This window comes from Dendropsophus ebraccatus, chromosome 5 (genome assembly GCF_027789765.1).
Source record: "Dendropsophus ebraccatus isolate aDenEbr1 chromosome 5, aDenEbr1.pat, whole genome shotgun sequence".
Lineage (NCBI taxonomy): Eukaryota > Metazoa > Chordata > Amphibia > Anura > Hylidae > Dendropsophus > Dendropsophus ebraccatus.
Window position 1 is genome coordinate 4,301,414 of NC_091458.1, and position 21,230 is coordinate 4,322,643.

The following is a 21,230-nucleotide window of genomic DNA, read 5'->3' on the forward strand; positions in this document are numbered from 1 at the left end:
AACAATAGGTATCACGTGACTTATAGTGTCCCTGGTTTAGCCCACTAAGGGCACGTTAACGTTATACATACTGTGCCAGTAGCCAAGTAAAAGGCTACTAGAACAATAGGTATCACGTGCCTTTTACTGGGCTACTAAAATAATAGGTATCACAAGCATTTTACTGGGCTACTGGCACAATAGGTATCACGTGCCTTTTACTGGGCTACTAGAACATTAGGTATCAAGTGCATTTTACTGGGCTACTGGCACAATTGGTATCACCTGCCTTTTACTGGGCTACTAGAACAATAGGAATCACGTGCCTTTTACTGGGCTACTGGCACAGTATGTATAACGTGCCCTTAGTGGGCTAAACCAGGGACACTATAAGTCACTTGTACACACAGGGTCCTGGAATGAATACACCTGCTGATGCTGATACTGCCGCTGTTATATCATCTATTTCTTAGCACTGAGAAGCTTTGGATGCAGAGATGACTTTTTCGCTGGATATTAGCCCTGAAAAGGACTTTTGGGTTCTGTAGTAATCCTGCCTGACCAAAACGCTGCTAATACCTATCTCTTCCTGCTCGAAGATCTTTCCCTGACTAGGTTGAAGGCTCATCTGTGGTTGAGAGGTGGAAGTCAAGTATTAAATATTCGAGGTCATGTGGTTCCGCCATCCAATGAGGGTAGGCGCTGTTTTCGCGCTGCGTGCGTACTCCCAGGGTCCCTCACGGCCTCACTGCATGGTCATTAAATTAAAAACAGCTCAAGTGCGATGGGAGGGCATTCGTTTTCCACGTACTCGCCACACTACTCGATTGTATTCGAATCTTTCAAATACCGCTCACTTGGTCACTGCTGTATATATACGGTATGTATATATATATATATATATATACACATACCGTATATATACAGCAGTGACCAAGTGAGCAGCAGGAGACACACACATATACTGTACATACATATATATACATATATATATATATATATATATATATATATATACGGTATATCTCCTCCTGATCATTTGGTCAGTGGGTGGTTGTGTGTGTCTGTCTGTGTGTTGTCACTCCTCTCACAGTCCTCACTCAGTACCTGACATCTTCCAGCACTCGGAAGCCTCACTTCCTGTCAGAGCTGCTGCTGGACGTCTTCAGTCTCTCCCTGGCAGCCATAGACGGTGAGGATCCCTCCAGCTGTTGGTCCCTCCCCTCCCCCTCATACCAGCTCTGTAGGACAGTGAGGGGGAGGGGCCAGCAGCAGCGTGTGAGGAAGAAGCAGGAAGATGCAGGGAGAAGATCCAGCCCTGGCCGGGCTCTGCATCCGACAGCTGAGCGGGCCCCTCAGGAGCAGGGGGCCCGCTATTGTCAGGTGCTGTTGGCTTCTTGGGGGCCCCGGTCACTACAGACATGTGTTAAGGCTGTCTGCAAAAGCAATAGCTTTTGCAGACAGCATTAACAGTCTGAGACCTCAGTGGGCCCCTGCCTGAGTGGGCCCGGGAGCCACCGCCCCCTTTGCCCCCACCAAATTTCGCCACTGGGCTACCAGCAGTGCAGAGCTTGCTCAGCAAAGAAGCCACTTCTCTCTAGAAAAAACATCAGGGACAGACTGATATTCTGCAAAAGGTCCAGGGAGTGGACAGCTGAGGACAGCTGAGGACTTGTCTCATGCCAACTGTAACCGGCATCCTGAAACCATTCATGTGTGGGGTTTCTTCTCAGCCAAGGGAATAGGCTCTCTCACAGTCTTGCCTAAAAACACAGTCTTGCCAAAAAATAGAGATTTTGGGTCCATGGCCTGAAAAATCCCCAGATCTTAATCCCATTGAGAACTTGTGGTCAATCATCAAGAGACGGGTGGACAAACAAAAACCAACAAACTCTTTTTTTTGCAAATCCAGTTTTATTCAAATTTTTAAAAATGATAACAAAGAAAAATAGGACAGTAAATAGACATTCGGGAAAAATTCCCAGCAAGGCACATTATACATTCCAACAATGAGATGGTAACATAGACACGTACAGCCGTAGATCTTTTACATCATATGTAGTGATGAGCGAGTACTAAAATGCTCGGGTGCTCGATACTCGAGACAAGTATTTCCCGATACTCAAGTGCTCATTTCGAGTAACGAACCCCATTGAAGTCAATGGGAGACTCAAGCTTTTTTGCAGGAGACTCAAGTTTAGTAGAGAGAAGGTCGTGTGAAAACCTGTAAACCTCAGAAATTGATGGAAACACCACGAAAATGGACAGGAAAAAGCAGGGGCAGCGTGTATGCATGCCTCTGAGGCTGCCTAATGGCACCATTATGCCTAATTCTGTTCAACAGCCTGGTTAAAACAGAGGTAGGCATAGGGACCACTCAAAAATTCAGCCTGACACAGCATGGCAGTGAGAACACAGGGAACCATTAAAACAGAGGCAGCATATCATGAACCACCCAAAAATTCAGCCTGACACAGCATAGCGGTAAGGACAGAGTGAACAAGGTAGAAGCAGTAGCCAGTAGCCTAGCATGGCAGTGAGCACACATTAAAAGTGAGTGAGGAAGCAAGTGAGCCTCCCCAAAATTAGGCCAAACACTGCATGGCATTGAGCACACAGAGAACTCCCGGGAGCTGCAGTAGCCAACATGGAGGCCAGGCAGGAGCAACAGTAACCAACATGGAGGCCAGGTAGGAGCAACAGTAACCAACATGGAGGCAAGGCAGGAGCAACAGTAGTTAACATGGAGGTCAGGCAGGATCAGCAGTAGCCAACATGGAGGCAAGCACACCAGTAGTCATAACATGATAGATAACATGACATCCACAGATAATATGGTTCGAAATGGACTATTTGACTATGAATTTGACTGTAGCAGTTGGGATAACATTCCCTGCATCATGTGACTCCCCACTTCTCCCCCACCGTTGTTTTGAGTTTGAATTTGACTGTAGCAGTTGGGGTAACTTTCCCTGGTTGACTTGCGGAAATGCGCACAGATGCGGTGCACCTTGTTGAGCAAGTCAGCCACATTGGGGTAAGTTTTAAGGAACCGCAGCAACATTAGGTTGCAGACATGGGCCAGGCATGGTACATGTGTGAGGCTGCCGAGTTGCAGAGCCGCCACCAGGTTCCGCCCTTTGTCACACGCAACCAAGCTCACTGCTAATTACACACGAACCCGGGTGCTGACAGCTAACTGGCTAGGCAAGCTGTCAGTCACCATCAAGGGTACACCTGATGCCTCTTGCTAGGAAGTGGTGAGGCCCCGGCCACGGCTAGACAAAAAATAAAAAAAAACAGCTGGCTGGTTGGCGGGGGCGTGATCGGCGGGCCCCGGGCAACCAGTCCTGCTCCTCCACAGCCGTAGGGCTGTGCGATACAATGTGTTAGTGGCTGGACCAATACACACTCTGTGACACCCCCTTACAATGAGCAGTGACGCTTTATGCAGGTGTACTACAAATCCCAGCAATACAGTGTAGTCCCCACGAGTTTAGGGGGGGCTGTACGGTACAATCTGGTATTGGCTGGACCTAGATACACGCTGTGATACCCCTTACAATAGCAGTGCATCTGCTATTCTGATGAAGAGGACCTCTGTTCCTCGAAACGCGTAAATATTCTGCACTTTTAATAAATATTTTTACTTTATTCAGCCTCTATTTGGAGTCTTTTGGGCAGCGCTAACATTTATGGATTAGCCACTCACCATTTTTGTACCTAGACTAGCCTTATTCCCACGGGCCCTCACTTGGGAGCATCCCGTTTGGGCTATCCTAGTTGGCCTGCAGCCCTGCACTCTCCACCGAAGCACCATATCCTGGCATCTTCTGAAGACCTGGTAACCATTTGGGTGATATGCATAAAGCCCAAGGGGCTTGAAGGTGAGCACCCCATCAGCACCTTGCATTTTTAACTGACTTGTTTGTACGGTATCACATGAGGCGCTGCTGCCTGGCTTTTTTCTCTCTCCCTTGTCTACCCCCTTACAATGAGCAGTGAAGTTCTATGCAGGATGTACTACAAATCCCAGCAATACAATGTAGTACACCAGGACCACCAGCCCCAAATTCAAAAAGTAGTACACTGAGCACTTCTTAGGGGTGTGTATGCACCACCTAATGCCCCCTTTCTGCCAGCAGCCGGTCACCACAGTGTGCTGGTTAAATCGCGGTAGCAGCACTGCAACTCCCAGCTAGCAGTCTGTAGCTCTCCCTGACCAGCAGCAGCTCTGTCCCTGATCTCTCACAGCATGCGTCTGAAGCCAGCACTGCCGGCGCCGAGTTTTATATGGCAGGGTCATCTGATCTGGCCAACCAATCGCTGCTATCGACATGTATGGGTCCCACGTGATCGCAGGATGTACCAAAGAGTCTCCTGCATGTTTATTGGCTGAGAAATAGCGCCCAAACTTACAGGAAACGGATGATGAGATTTCCTCGAGAATCGCGAGATGCTCGTCCGAGTAACGAGTACCATCGAGTACCCTAATACTGGATCGAATACCAGGCTCGGACTAGCATGCTCGCTCATCACTAGTAAAGAAATATAAATCTATTAAATCTATTTTACTAGAGATAAGACAAAACGGGATTTTATTATGGATGTAAACTGCGATCCCCACTGAAAAATTTGAATATGTAGTATGGAACTGGTGAGACGCCCATCTCCTTTTGATCTTATATAAATTATCTTCTGAACAATGGGTTTCGGCTAAACACACAATGGTTTCCCCCAGTCCCCTCACATTCCAGAAAAACACTGGAAACTCCCCATTCACTCCTAAGAGAAAAAACAAAAAAAACATGCCATCCTCCACCTGAGGCCTCCACCTCCCTGGCACATTTCCAAGTACCCGAAAAACCTCCTCCTAATGTCGACTGACAACCCCCTCCCCCGCTCCCCTCCCGGAACAGCAAACAAACATTTATTAGAGCCCCTCGTTATCTAACCAGTCCACGGCCTCGGCTGGCGAGGTAAAAAAAAAAAAAGAACAGGGTCCTTATAAACCATTCTCAACTTGGCAGGAAATATCAATGAAAAAGAAAGGTCTGCCTGATGTAGTCTTTTCTTTATATCCTCAAACAGCAGCCTTTTGGCCTGAGTGGCCTTAGAAAAGTCTGGAAAGAACGCCACCTTTACACCATTGTAGGAGATATCGCCTTTACTCCTTGCCAGTTTTAATATTGTATCACGATCAGCGGAACAAATTGTTTTTAAAATTAAGGTTCTTGGGGCGCTGCCTGGGAGAAGGGGCTTCAGTGGTACTCTATGCGCTCTCTCCAGACCGAACAACTCAGAGAAAGATTCACGCCCAGACAGTTTAATTGCCGCATTTCTGGACTCTACACCCTCTGGGAGCCCCAATATCCTCACGTTAGACCTCCTAGACCGGTCCTCTAAATCCGTGACCTTCTCTGAAGTGACCTTTAGCTGTTTCCCAAAATCCTTCATCTTATTCTTTATATTGGCAACTTCTATCTCCAGTGTTGGTAGCGTTTTTTCCAAAGAGCCAACTTTCTCACAGATTTTATTTAGGTCATCCTTAATAAAAGTCATGTCTAATGACAAGGAATTCACGATTGGTGTGAGGTCAACCAATGACTTGCTGCAACTACGCACCTCCACAAGAATAATGTCCAACTTATTGGCCGCAACCTCACTATCCTCCACCACCTCCACCTTCCCTCCCTCTTCATCCAATGCTGTAAACCTTGAGCCTGACATCCTTCGTTCTATAAGGGCTGGCGAGGGAGAGCGAGAGAGGACAGATTTTGTGCTACAACTTGGAAATGTATCAGGCTGCCACTCCTCCTTTCTTCTGCGCTGGTTTAGGTGGCATATCCACAGGCCTAGCACAGTCCTTGTAGTGAGATGTTATGCGCCTTGGTGCTCTCGGAGTAAAAAAATGCACATTTATTTGAACATAATTAATAAGTTAAGCATGTTTCCATAAATCCGGAGTAGCTTAAAATAAGGGTTCATATCGGCAATACCCCAACAAGTTCAAATGGCAAAGCACCATCTAAATATGAGGATAGTTTATTTTGTTTAACCACTGATTTCCCACCAAGGGAAAAGCAAAAAGAATTCTGTGAGGGGCTCCCATCACTTCCTTCAAGTCATAGGAGCGGACGGACAGGGGTGCAGCAGGGGCCCGAGGACGCAGGGGAGGCAGACCACAAACAGAAGGAGCGGCTACCCCACCGACCCAGCCCCCGGCGCTAAACCCCAACCCCCCGCGTGCCCCAGACCCCAGCAAGCCCCCACCTGCCCGCCATCTCCCCAGAGAAAAAATAGCTCACGGTCGTCCATCTTCACTCACCGACCTTCAGAAGATTACAAGGAAAGAGAGGGACCGGCGGCTCTGAGGCGTCCAGCTCCTGGTTAGTGGCATACAGCTCCGGCCCCCTCTGCTACGTTCTTATAGGCAGACAGAGTCACGTGATGCAGCCAAGGCGACCCCTTACTGCCTGCTCCGGATTGTCCAGCAAACTGCACAGCTTCTCGCCACAAACAATCTCTTCTGACTCCGGAAGTGGCCGGATGCAACACAGCGGCAGCCCGTCCATCAGCCATACCACAAAAAAGAAAAAACCCCGGGGCGGCCATGAACCCATACCATCTCAGGTGCGTTCAGGCAGCACTGTGGCCAGCTCGCCCAGGCTTCGGTCCCATTGCGCCAGAGAGCGCAACTCTGGTTCGCTGATTCCCCAGGGAGGGGGAGGCCGGAACTGCACGTCCTACGTCATGACGTGCCCTCACCAATAATGACCACCCCAGATGAAGCTGTCAACTTTGCAGCTGCATCTAAATACTCAATTAGCAGGCACGGTCCAATCGCCATGCCGGCTATATAGCACCCGGGATCGCGGCAGTTCAGAGCGGGCCGCCACTCGACCCCCCTCTGAACTCCCCTAGAGACACCAGCTATGGGTTAAGATGAGAGCCTTTTGAGCCTCTTTTTTGTATACAAATGACAGCAATGTTTTAGTGACCTTCCTACTGGTAATTACAGCTGCTAAGTGAGTTGGAGATCCTCAGGCCTTGTAGCTCCATTCACTCCCAAGGTTCCTACATTAAGGAGCTGGAATCACATCATCTCTCTACCTGTACTGTATCCTGTCCCTTCTGCAGAGGATGAAATGACGCTTCAATCTCTAGTCAGTTCTAGATGTCTTGCAGTATACAGTACTTACAGCTTGGTAGATTTATGTGGGTGTCCTTCCTACAACTTAACCCCAACTGTTAGGATAGGGATGGGGAAACACAAGGACAGGTGAGCCCTGAAGCAGGCACCAGCCCCCCTGTCCCTACCTACTTGCCTCAGAAGCTCTAACAGCAACGGACAACTGGACGGCCGTCCCTGATCTCACTGAGTGGATAACAGAACAAAACACGACAATACAAAACACAATAAAGGGAAAGTCAGGAGTCCAAGTCAAAACCAACTGAGCAGCAAAGTAGAAAATCGTGTCCAGAGGGGAAGTCAAAGGGTTAATAGCCGAAGTCAGGTAACCAAAGAATAAATGCAGGAAAACGCTCGGTCACGTAAACTAGGAGCTAGATACTATGGCAGGCAGGAACATGATACAAATGCTGGTACTTCTGGAGCGTGTAGTCCCAGCCTCAGGCGTGATTGGGGCTGAGGCTCCAGGTCCTGCACAGATACTGACAGCTTACTGGTGAGACAGCTGTCAGTCACCGATCAGTGAGCACACACAACACCTATGCTGATCAGCCCGGGGAGTGACACCCTGGCCTCTGCTACAACATGGAATAGCAGAGCAGAGGAGGTGAAAAATATGAGGAGTCCAGCTGCTATGGACACCGTCGTCGCGCCCTCAGCAACCAGACTGAGCGGTTGTAATGAATGCTTTGGCCGCACACATGGGCGATGCCAGGAGCCGAACGCACGGCTCGAGTCCTAACACCAACCTTACTTTAATAAATACCCATTCTACCCATCTTGTTGCTACTTCCGGGGCAGGTTGGATTCTTAGATTGCAGGAAATATAACCCTTGTGTGGTCTATTTTGAGCTCTCTTGTACAAGGACCCCCTTATGGGGCTGCTGGCAAACACATAAGGAAAGTGTAATCTGCTTTCCCTTATTCCTGACAGCAGCACACAAATCGCCCTCCCTACTTTATACAGAAGTGGACTGGAAGGTCATTAGTTAGTGAGAGTAATTACATTGCCATCTATCAGTACACGGGGACAGGATAACCCCATCATTGTACTGATGGTTCGGACATAAAGGACACATTCACGTCTACTGATAAAAGCATTATCTACAGGTGGTACAGCAAACATACAATAACCAGATATTCTCAGCATGAGATTGCGGACACTTTTGCATAGATATGAATACAATACAATACAGGTGAGGTACTTACAATATCATTAGTGGAAGTTGCATCATCTGTCCTTCTAGCATCAGCCACAAGCAAAGCCGCAAGTGGCCTAAATATCAGCCGCAAATCAGCACAGGACAGAGAAGAAATAATCACCAGTAACATATCAATACTTCATCTGTCATAGAACTTCAACTGGGGAGAGGCTACCAGCGATCTGATAGAGACCAAGTCCTGGGCCTACATTATGGAAGTGTCCTGGGCCTACATTACGGAAGTGTCCTAGGCATACACTATGGAAGCCTCCTGGGCCTACACTATAGAAGCCTCCTGGGCCTACACTATGGAAGCCTCCTGGGCCTACACTATGGAAGCTCCTGGGCCTACACTATGGAAGCCTCCTGGGCCTACACTATGGAAGCGTCCTGGGCCTACACTATGGAAGCCTCCTGGGCCTACACTATGGAAGCCTCCTAGGCCTACACTATGGAAGCTTCTGGGCCTACACTATGGAAGCCTCCTGGGCCTACACTATGGAAGCCTCCTGGGCCTATACTATGGATGCCTCCTGGGTCTACACTATGGAAGCCTCCTGGGCCTACACTATAGAAGCCTCCTGGGCCTACACTATAGAAACCTCCTTTGCCTACACTATGGAAACCTCCTTTGCCTACACTATGGAAGCCTCCTGGGCCTACACTATGGAAGCCTCCTGGGCCTACACTATGGAAGCCTCCTGGGCCTACACTATAGAAGCCTCCTGGGCCTACACTATGGAAGCCTCCTGGGCCTACACTATAGAAGCCTCCTGGGCCTACACTATGGAAGTTTCCTGGGCCTACACTATGGAAGCCTCCTGGGCCTACACTACAGAAGCTTCCTGGGCCTACAATATGGAAGCCTCCTGGGCCTACACTATGGAAGCTTCCTGGGCCTACACTATGGAAGCCTCCTGGGACTACACTATAGAAGCCTCCTGGGTCTACACTATGAAAGCCTCCTGGGTCTACCCTATGGAAGCCTCCTGGGCCTACACTATGGAAGCGTCCTGGGCCTACACTATGAAAGCTTTCTGGGCCTACACTATGGAAGCCTCCTGGGCCTACACTATGGATGCCTCCTGCGTCTACACTATGGAAGCCACCTGGGCCTACACTATAGAAGCCTCCTGGGCCTACACTATGAAAGCCTCCTGGGTTTACACTATGGAAGCCTCCTGGGCCTACACTATGGAAGCCTCCTGGGATTACACTAGGGAAGTATCCTGGGCCTACACTATGGAAGCCTCCAGAGACTACACTATGGAAGCGTCCTGGGCCTACACTATGGAAGCGTCCTGGGCCTACACTATAGAAGCCTCCTGGGCCTACACTATGGAAGCGTCCTGGGCCTACACTATGGAAGCGTCCTGGGCCTACACTATGGGAGCGTCCTGGGCCTACACTATGAAAGCATCCTTGGCCTATACATTGGAAGCATCCTTGGCCTACACTGTGGAAGCATCCTGGGCCTTTACTATGGAAGCGTCCTGAGCCTACACTATGAAAGCATCCTGGCCCTACACTATGGGAGCCTCCTGGGCCTACACTATGGAAGCCTCCTGGGCCTACACTATAGAAGCCTCCTGGGCCTACACTATGGAAGCCTCCTGGGCCTACACTATAGAAGCCTCCTGGGCCTACACTATGGAAGCCTCCTGGGCCTACACTATAGAAGCCTCCTGGGCCTACACTATGGAAGTTTCCTGGGCCTACACTATGGAAGCCTCCTGGGCCTACACTATGAAAGCCTCCTGGGCCTACATTATGGAAGCCTCCTTGGCCTACACTATGGAAGCCTCCTGGGCCCACACTATAGAAGCCTCCTGGGTCTTTACTATGGAAGCCTCCTTGGTCTACCCTATGGAAGCCTCCTGGGTCTACACTATGGAAGCCTCCTGGGCCTACACTATGGAAGCCCCCTTGGCCTACACTATGGAAGCGTCCTGGGCCTACACTATGGAAGCTTCCTGGGCCTACACTATGGAAGCTTCCTGGGCCTACACTATGGAAGCCTCCTGGGCCTACACTATGGAAGCCTCATGGGCCTACACTACAGAAGCTTCCTGGGCCTACAATATGGAAGCCTCCTGGGCCTACACTATGGAAGCCTCCTGGGCCTACACTATGGAAGCTTCCTGGGCCTACACTATGGAAGCCTCCTGGGCCTACACTATGGAAGCCTCCTGGGTCTACACTATGAAAGCCTCCTGGGTCTACCCTATGGAAGCCTCCTGGGCCTACACTATGGAAGCGTCCTGGGCCTACACTATGGTAGCGTCCTGGGCCTACACTATGGAAGCTTTCTGGGCCTACACTATGGAAGCCTCCTGGGCCTACACTATGGATGCCTCCTGGGCCTACACTATAGAAGCCTCCTGGGCCTACACTATGGAAACCTTCTTTGCCTACACTATGGAAGCCTCCTGGGCCTACACTATGGACGCCTCGTGGGCCTACATTATAGATGCCTCCTGGGCCTACACTATGAAAGCCTCCTGGGTTTACACTATGAAAGCCTCCTGGGCCTACACTATGGAAGCCTCCTAGGATTACACTAGGGAAGTATCCTGGGCCTACACTATGGAAGCCTCCAGAGACTACACTATGGAAGCCTCCTTGGCCTTCACTATGGAAGCCTCCTGGGCCTACACTATGGAAGCCTCCTGGGTCTTTACTATGGAAGCCTCCTGGGTCTACCCTATGGAAGCCTCCTGGGTCTACCCTATGGAAGCCTCCTGGGCCTACACTATGGAAGCCCCCTTGTTCTACACTATGAAAGCTTCCTGGGCCTACACTATGGAAGCTTCCTGGGCCTACACTATGGAAGTCTCCTGGGCCTACACTATGGAAGCCTCCTGGGCCTACACTACAGAAGCTTCCTGGGCCTACAATATGGAAGCCTCCTGGGCCTACACTATGGAAGCCTCCTGGGCCTACACTATGGAAGCCTCCTGGGCCTACACTATGGAAGCCTCCTGGGACTACACTATAGAAGCCTCCTGGGTCTACACTATGAAAGCCTCCTGGGTCTACCCTATGGAAGCCTCCTGGGCCTACACTATGGAAGCGTCCTGGGCCTACACTATGAAAGCTTTCTGGGCCTACACTATGGAAGCCTCCTGGGCCTACACTATGGATGCCTCCTGCGTCTACACTATGGAAGCCACCTGGGCCTACACTATAGAAGCCTCCTGGGCCTACACTATGAAAGCCTCCTGGGTTTACACTATGGAAGCCTCCTGGGATTACACTAGGGAAGTATCCTGGGCCTACACTATGGAAGCCTCCAGAGACTACACTATGGAAGCGTCCTGGGCCTACACTATGGAAGCGTCCTGGGCCTACACTATAGAAGCCTCCAGGGCCTACACTATGGAAGCGTCCTGGGCCTACACTATGGAAGCGTCCTGGGCCTACACTATGAGAGCGTCCTGGGCCTACACTATGAAAGCATCCTTGGCCTATACATTGGAAGCATCCTTGGCCTACACTGTGGAAGCATCCTGGGCCTTTACTATGGAAGCGTCCTGAGCCTACACTATGAAAGCATCCTGGCCCTACACTATGGGAGCCTCCTGGGCCTACACTATGGAAACCTCCTTTGCCTACACTATGTAATCCTCCTGGGCTTACACTATGGAAACCTCCTGGGATTACACTATGGAAGCCTCCTGGGTCTACCCTATGGAAGCCCCCTTGGCCTACACTATGGAAGCTTCCTGGGCCTACACTATAAAACACAGTAATCACTGAACTCAAGGAGAACAGCGAAAAAAATTCCAATGAAGTACTCAATCAAGAGTCTCCACTGATGCTCCCAAAAATTTAAATATGCAAAACAAGAGTCCGTGGAGCCTCAGTTACGAGTCTCAAAACACGGGATAGCCAGATATCTCTAGCCTGTTGCCAACGGGGTGCCTCCATGATGGGGAGAGCACCACACCACCCTGATAAATAACCCCTTAAGTCCCACTCGGTTGCGAGTATTGGAACATAGACAGGGAAACAACAGGGTGGCCCCTTTTGTCAATGTCTAACTCAAGGTGCGAGTATTGCGATCATGACAAGGGCTTGCAAAGGCAGGCTTCCACCCACAGACAGCCGTTTCGGGGTTTTTGCCCCTCGTCAGTGTGGGGTAGGATTCTGGCTAGTTGGGGCAATGAAAAATCAACCAACAAAACACAGTAATCACTGAACTCAAGGAGAACAGCGAAAAAAAATTCCAATGAAGTACTCAATCAAGAGTCTCCATTGATGCCCCCAAAAATTTAATTTAATTTAGACATTGACAAAAGGGGCCACCCTGTTGTTTCCCTGTCTATGTTCCAATACTCGCAACCGAGTGGGACTTAAGGGGTTATTTATCAGGATGGTGTGGTGCTCTCCCCATCATGGAGGCACCCCGTTGGCAACAGGCTAGAGATATCTGGCTATCCCGTGTTTTGAGACTCGTAACTGAGGCTCCACGGACTCTTGTTTTGCATATTTAAATTTTTGGGGGCATCAGTGGAGACTCTTGATTTTGTACTTCATTGGAATTTTTTTCGCTGTTCTCCTTGAGTTCAGTGATTACTGTGTTTTGTTGGTTGATTTTTCATTGCCCCAACTAGCCAGAATCCTACCCCATACTGACGAGGGGCAAAAACCCCGAAACGGCTGTCTGTGGGTGGAAGCCTGCCTTTGCAAGCCCTTGTCATGATCGCAATACTCGCACCTTGAGTTAGACATTGACAAAAGGGGCCACCCTGTTGTTTCCCTGTCTATGTTCCAATACTCGCAACCGAGTGGGACTTAAGGGGTTATTTATCAGAGTGGTGTGGTGCTCTCCCCATCATGGAGGCACCCCGTTGGCAACAGGCTAGAGATATCTGGCTATCCCGTGTTTTGAGACTTGTAACTGAGGCTCCACGGACTCTTGTTCTGGGCCTACACTATGGAAGCCTCCTGGGCCTGCACTATGGAAGCCTCCTGGGCCTACACTATGGAAGCCTCCTGGGTCTACACTATGAAAGCCTCCTGGGTCTACCCTATGGAAGCCTTCTGGGCCTACACTATGGAAGTGTCCTGGGCCTACACTATGGAAGCTTTCTGGGCCTACACTGTGGAAGCCTCCTGGGCCTACACTATGGATGCCTCCTGGGTCTACACTATAGAAGCCTCCTGGGCCTACACTATGTAAACCTCCTTTGCCTACACTATGGAAGCCTCGTGGGCCTACATTATAGATGCCTCCTGGGCCTACACTATGAAAGCCTCCTGGGATTACACTAGGGAAGTATCCTAGGCCTACACTATGGAAGCCTCCAGAGACTACACTATGGAAGCGTCCTGGGCCAACACTATGGAAGCGTCCGGGGCCTACACTATGGAAGCCTCCAGGGCCTACACTATGGAAGTGTCCTGGGCCTACACTATGGAAGTGTCCTGGGCCTACACTATTGGAGCGTCCTGGGCCTACACTATGGAAGCATCCTTGGCCTATACTTTGGAAGCATCCTTGGCCTACACTGTGGAGGCTTCCTGGGCCTTTACTATGAAAGCGTCCTGGGCCTACACTATGAAAGCATCCTGGCCCTACACTATGGGAGCCTCCTGGGCCTACACTATGGAAGCCTTCTGGGCCTACACTATGGAAGCCTCCTGGGCCTACACTATGGAACCCTCCTGGGCCTACACTATAGAAGCCTCCTGGGCCTACACTATGGAAGCCTCCTGGGCCTACACTATGGAAGCCTCCTGGGCTTACACTATGGAAGCCTTCTGGGCCTACACTATAGAAGCCTCCTGGGCCTACACCATGGAAGCCTCCTGGGCTTACACTATGGAAGCCTCCTGGGCCTACACTATGGAAGCCTCCTGGGCCTACACTATGGAAGCCTCCTGGGATTACACTATGGAAGTGTCCTGGGCCTACACTATTGAAGCCTCCTGGGCCTACATTATGGAAGTGTCCTGGGCCTACACTATGGAAGCCTCCTGGGTCTACACTATGGAAGTGTCCTGGGCTTACACTATGGAAGCTTCTGGGCCTACACTATGGAAGCCTCCTGGGTCTACCCTACACTAATACAACCTGGTGTTACACTTGTTTTGGATTATTCCATGTTAAAGAATAGAATGGTCAGTTCTAATTCCTATGAGGACAAACTTTATGGATGACCTAAAAGTCTCATGTATACGGTCATCTGAGTCATCCATCGGTGAACGACTTTCAAAGGTGTGAAACGGAGACTATCCTATACCTGACACACAAAATGGCGGCCAATATACTTCAAATAGTCACAATTTAGTCTTAACATTTTCACAACACAATTCCTCCCTTTCCCTTCTTCCCTCCTGTAACATATATAAAGGTTTCCATCATGGCCTCCCTTTCCCTTCTTCCCTCCTGTAACATATATAAAGGTTTCCATCACGTCCTCCCTTTCCCTTCTTCCTCCTGTAACATATATATATAAAGGTTTCCATCATGTCCCCCTTTCCCTTCTTCCTCCTGTAACATATATAAAGGTTTCCATCATGTCCTCCCTTTCCCTTCTTCCTCCTGTAACATATATAAAGGTTTCCATCATGGCCTCCCTTTCCCTTCTTCCTCCTGTAACATATATAAAGGTTTCCATCATGTCTCCCCTTTCCCTTCTTCCTCCTGTAACATATATAAAGGTTTCCATCATGTCCCCCCTTTCCCTTCTTCCTCCTGTAACATATATAAAGATTTCCATCATGTCCTCCTTTCCCTTCTTCCTCCTGTAACATATATAAAGGTTTCCATCATGTCCTCCTTTCCCTTCTTCCTCCTGTAACATATATAAAGATTTCCATCATGTCCTCCTTTCCCTTCTTCCTCCGGTAACATATATAAAGATTTCCATCATGTCCTCCTTTCCCTTCTTCCTCCTGTAACATATATAAAGATTTCCATCATGTCCTCCTTTCCCTTCTTCCTCCTGTAACATATATAAAGATTTCCATCATGTCCTCCTTTCCCTTCTTCCTCCTGTAACATATATAAAGGTTTCCATCATGTCCTCCTTTCCCTTCTTCCTCCTGTAACATATATAAAGGTTTCCATCATGTCCTCCCTTTCCCTTCTTCCCTCCTGTAACATATATAAAGGTTTCCATCATGTCCTCCTTTCCCTTCTTCCTCCTGTAACATATATAAAGGTTTCCATCATGTCCCCCCTTTCCCTTCTTCCCTCCTGTAACATATATAAATGTTTCCATCATGTCCTCCCTTTCCCTTCTTCCTCCTGCAACATATATAAAGGTTTCCATCATGTCCTCCCTTTCCCTTCTTCCTCCTGTAACATATATATAAAGGTTTCCATTATGTCCTCCTTTCCCTTCTTCCTCCTGTAACATATATAAAGGTTTCCATCATGTCCTCCCTTTCCCTTCTTCCTCCTGTAACATATATAAAGGTTTCCATCATGTCCTCCTTTCCTTTCTTCCTCCTGTAACATATATAAAGGTTTCCATCATGTCCTCCCTTTCCCTTCTTCCTCCTGTAACATATATAAAGGTTTCCATCATGTCCTCCCTTTCCCTTCTTCCTCCTGTAACATATATAAAGGTTTCCATCATGTCCCTCCTTTCCCTTCTTCTTCCTCCTGTAACATATATAAAGGTTTCCATCATGTCCTCCCTTTCCCTTCTTCCTCCTGTAACATATATAAAGGTTTCCATCATGTCCCTCCTTTCCCTTCTTCCTCCTGTAACATATATAAAGGTTTCCATCATGTCCCTCCTTTCCCTTCTTCCTCCTGTAACATATATAAAGGTTTCCATCATGTCCTCCTTTCCCTTCTTCCTCCTGTAACATATATAAAGATTTCCATCATGTCCTCCCTTTCCCTTCTTCCTCCTATAACATATATAAAGGTTTCCATCATGTCCTCCCTTTCCCTTCTTCCCCCTGTAACATATATAAAGGTTTCCATCATGTCCTCCCTTTCCCTTCTTCCTCCTGTAACATATATAAAAGGTTTCCATCATGTCCTCCCTTTCCCTTCTTCCTCCTGTAACATATATAAAGATTTCCATCATGTCCTCCTTTCCCTTCTTCCTCCTGTAACATATATAAAGGTTTCCATCATGTCCTCCTTTCCCTTCTTCCTCCTGTAACATATATAAAGATTTCCATCATGTCCTCCTTTCCCTTCTTCCTCCGGTAACATATATAAAGATTTCCATCATGTCCTCCTTTCCCTTCTTCCTCCTGTAACATATATAAAGATTTCCATCATGTCCTCCTTTCCCTTCTTCCTCCTGTAACATATATAAAGATTTCCATCATGTCCTCCTTTCCCTTCTTCCTCCTGTAACATATATAAAGGTTTCCATCATGTCCTCCTTTCCCTTCTTCCTCCTGTAACATATATAAAGGTTTCCATCATGTCCTCCCTTTCCCTTCTTCCCACTGTAACATATATAAAGGTTTCCATCATGCCCCCCCTTTCCCTTCTTCCCTCCTGTAACATATATAAAGGTTTCCATCATGTCCTCCCTTTCCCTTCTTCCCTCCTGTAACATATATAAAGGTTTCCATCATGTCCTCCTTTCCCTTCTTCCTCCTGTAACATATATAAAGATTTCCATCATGTCCTCCTTTCCCTTCTTCCTCTTGTAACATATATAAAGATTTCCATCATGTCCTCCTTTCCCTTCTTCCTCTTGTAACATATATAAAGATTTCCATCATGTCCTCCCTTTCCCTTCTTCCTCCTGTAACATATATAAAGGTTTCCATCATGTCCTCCTTTCCCTTCTTCCCCCTGTAACATATATAATGGTTTCCATCATGTCCTCCCTTTCCCTTCTTCCTCCTGTAACATATATAAAGGTTTCCATCATGTCCTCCCTTTCCCTTCTTCCTCCTGTAACATATATAAAGGTTTCCATCATGTCCTCCTTTCCCTTCTTCCTCCTGTAACATATATAAAGGTTTCCATCATGTCCTCCTTTCCCTTCTTCCTCCTGTAACATATATAAAGGTTTCCATCATGTCCTCCTTTCCCTTCTTCCTCCTGTAACATATATAAAGGTTTCCATCATGTCCTCCTTTCCCTTCTTCCTCCTGTAACATATATAAAGGTTTTCATCATGTCCTCCTTTCCCTTCTTCCTCCTGTAACATATATATGGCTGCTGGGGGCACTTTCCACCTTTGATAAATTAGGGCCTATGAATTTACACTCATTTTCATAAACAACTTTCATATAAGATACTTAAAAATTAGATCAGTAAATAAATTGAGTTCACAAAGAAGAGCATACTGGGAAATAATTGGTTTAATGAAGAGGAAATAAAACAGTAGAGAAAGAAAGGAGCAATAAGGATAAGAAAAGAAACAATAGAAAACATTTGCTGCATCATGAAATGGAAAATCCATCAATCCTACCACTGGGACACCCAACGATTGCAAGAACGGTGACCCCCCCCCCCCCCCTCCCGTATAAGAAATCGCTTTATCATGTTGATATAGTCTAAGATTATAGACACTGAAATTGCCTTTAGAAACATATATTCTTCTGTGCACTAATCTCATTTTAATAATACCCGTTAAGAACGGGGACAGGGTGCAGCCATTGACTCTGATTTACAAATTAGATGGGGGGGGGGGCATGGAGTGAGATGGGGGAACAAGGATTCGTTCTATTTTGTCTATGTTGAGTTTTAGAAAGAACGAGAATAAGGGAGATATAGCTGACACTCTGGGCTCCTGGGGAGAGTTGCCGCCTGGGCCAGAGAGATAGATTTGAGTGTCATCAGTATAGAAGTGGTACTTGAATCTGTGGGATTCTATGTGGAGGGGAGGTGGTGTGGGAGAGTGAGTGTGAGTGTGTGGTTGGAGAGGTAAGAGGAGGTCCAGGAGAGAGCCAACCAGTGAGGAGGTCCAGGAGAGACACCAGTGAGGAGGTCCAGGAGAGACACCAGTAAGGAGGTCCAGGAGAGACACCAGTGAGGAGGTCCAGGAGAGACACCAGTAAGGAGGTCCAGGAGAGACACCAGTAAGGAGGTCCCGGAGAGACACCAGTGAGGAGGTCCAGGAGAGACACCAGTAAGGAGGTCCAGGAGAGACACCAGTAAGGAGGTCCCGGAGAGACACCAGTGAGGAGGTCCAGGAGAGACACCAGTAAGGAGGTCCAGGAGAGACACCAGTGAGGAGGTCCAGGAGAGACACCAGTAAGGAGGTCCAGGAGAGACACCAGTGAGGAGATCCAGGAGAGAGCCAACCAGGGACACCAAGGGATGGAGGAGTTTGTAGGAGGAGAGAATGGTCAACTGCATCAAATGCAGGAGATAGGTCAAAGAGAAGGAGCACAGAGTATTGGCGTGAGGCTTTGGCGGTTAGCAGGTCATTGGCCACTTTGGTGAGGGCAGTTTCTGTGAAGTGGTGGGGGTGGAAACCAAATTGTAGGGGAGCAAAAAGCAAGTTGAATGGAAAAGTGGGAGGATAGTTCCTGGTAGACATATTGTTCGAGGAATTTCAGAGCAAAGGGGAGAAGGGAGATGGGGCAATAGCTGGATAAGGGGCAGGGTGGAGGGATGGCTTTTAAGGATGGGTGTGATGGTTTATATAGAGAGGGAAAGATTGTAGTTTTTAGTGATAGATTAAGAAGATGAGTTAGTGCTGGGACAAATGCTGAGGAGAGGTTGGGGATAAGGTGGGATGGGATTGGGACACGCGCACAGGTGTTGAGGTGTGATGTGGAGAGTAGTTGAGAGCTGTTCCACAGTGATGGTGGAGAGGTGAGTTAGTGGGAAGGAGCAGTGAACAAGCACGAGGGTTAGTTGAGGAGACTGTATGGTGAAACGTTCACTAATGTTATAAATCTTGGGTTTGATGTATGTGGCAAAGTTCTCAGAGAGGAGAATGTAAGGAGTGGCGCCAGAGGCGTTAGATGGGAGTTAAAGGGGTGCTGACTATTTGCCTGGGGTTGTGAGATACAGAAGATTTGGAGGAAGTAGAGTAAATCTGTAGATTTTTGCTTTAGTTTTATTAGGTTGGTGTGTCCAGGCTTTCTGTTGATGCATCAAGACCTGTTGTGTGTGGTAGGGGAGACGGGGTCAAGAGCTGAGGAAATGAGATATGGTGGAGAATGGCAGGAGGGGGTCTGAGTGTATTTGAATGTTGAGGTGTTTAAAGTCCTGTGAAGCTGGCATGGTTCTCTCTCCTACTGGTTATACCTCTAGCTATACAGCCCAGCATACTATTAGCTTTTCCTACCACCTGGCTGCACTGATGACTCATTATGATTTGCAAGGCCGCCCCTAAATCCCTCTCTTCTGAAGTCTTCAGAAACACAGAACTGTCCATATGATACTCCAATAAAAGATTCTTCACCCCCACATTTTGAGTTATTTCAGATAAATGTAAGGTTATGTGTTTGGATGAGTAAATAAATTATATAATTATGTAGAGAATAGTAAGGCAAGGTGTAACACAACAGTGAGACTTGGGAATATTGGTTGGCAGTAAAGTGAATTTTAGAAAAAATGTCAGTCAGCTGCTGCCAAGACAAACAAAATCATAGGATTCATTCAAGATACATAGAAGCACATGAGATGAAGATGGTTCTATCTTCATAGAGATCACTAGTCAATATAAGTCATTGTATATACTGTCTGTTATCTTATTAGCATAGAAATGAATTTTATCACATTATTATGAATTTCTTTTGTACTGATTCCGTATATTATTGGATTTAACATTGGAGGAAAGACCAAGTAAAGATTGGCCACAATGATTTGGGTGGACAACACCATTTGTATCCCAAACCTCTGAGACAGGAATGAGAAGAGCGCTGGGATGTAAGAGACAAGAATGACAGTGACGTGAGAAACACACGTGTTCCCGACCTTGTAGCGAGCCTCGCGAGATGGAAGCCTCAGGACGGCTCTCACTATCAAGGTATAAGACACTGCAATAAATAAACAATCTACTCCGACCGAGAGCACAGCGATTAACCCATAGAGGACATTGATCCTGACATCAGCGCAGGAAAGCTTGGCTACTGCCATGTGTTCACAATAGGTTTCTTCAATAATATGGCTCTGACAAAATGGCAGCCGCTTCACCAGAAATGGGTATGGAAATACTAAGACAGTTCCTCTCATGACCACCAATACACCAATCTTCATGATAAGAGGGGTGGTGAGAATGGTAACGTACCTCAGCGGGTGACACACTGCCACATAGCGATCAAAGGCCATCGCCAAGAGCACCGAGGAACTCATGATGGCAAAGGAATGGACAAAGAACATCTGGACCAGGCAGCCCTCATAGCTGATCTCCCGGTTGTTAAACCAGAAGATAAGCAACATTTTGGGGACAGTGGAATTAGACTGGACGAGATCAGCAAGCAGTAACATTGAGAGGAAGAGATACATGGGTTGGTGGAGACTCGGCTCAGTTTTTATTACAAACAGAACACAAAAATTACTCAACAAAGAAACAAAGTACATGAAAGAGACGGGCAAAGCAATCCACCCATGGACATCTTCTAGTCCCGGGACTCCGGCCAGGAAGAAAGGGGAAAGGAGGCTGAGATTCATAGTGCTAATGGTTATTGTCACAGTCAGATCTAAGAACATCTGAGATCTTCACACACACGAGGCCCCCGATGTCTACAGCAAATCTGAAAAAAAGAATCACAACACAGAATACTTGAATACCTAAACTAAAAACTAATCCGACATCTACAACCAGGTGACCGGCAGATGATCGTAGGTAGAGGGGGGAGAGGTTGTTAGAACATAGCTCTACAAAAACAATCAAAAGTAATTTTCTATTGTTCTATATAATGAATAAGGAGACCATCTGTCAACCTGTCAGGGCCGCTGATCA

At 47.7% G+C, this 21,230-nt stretch overlaps 1 protein-coding gene across 1 annotated transcript; it reads right to left on the reverse strand.

Moving 5' to 3' along the window:
- Window positions 1-20,011: 20,011 nt before the first annotated feature.
- LOC138793329 (olfactory receptor 52P1-like) lies at window positions 20,012-20,965 on the reverse strand. Its single transcript, XM_069971854.1, has one exon. The coding sequence runs from the start codon at window positions 20,936-20,938 to the stop codon at window positions 20,012-20,014; it is 927 nt and encodes a 308-aa protein (XP_069827955.1). The 5' UTR covers window positions 20,939-20,965.
- Between the last annotated feature and the right edge of the window lie 265 nt (window positions 20,966-21,230).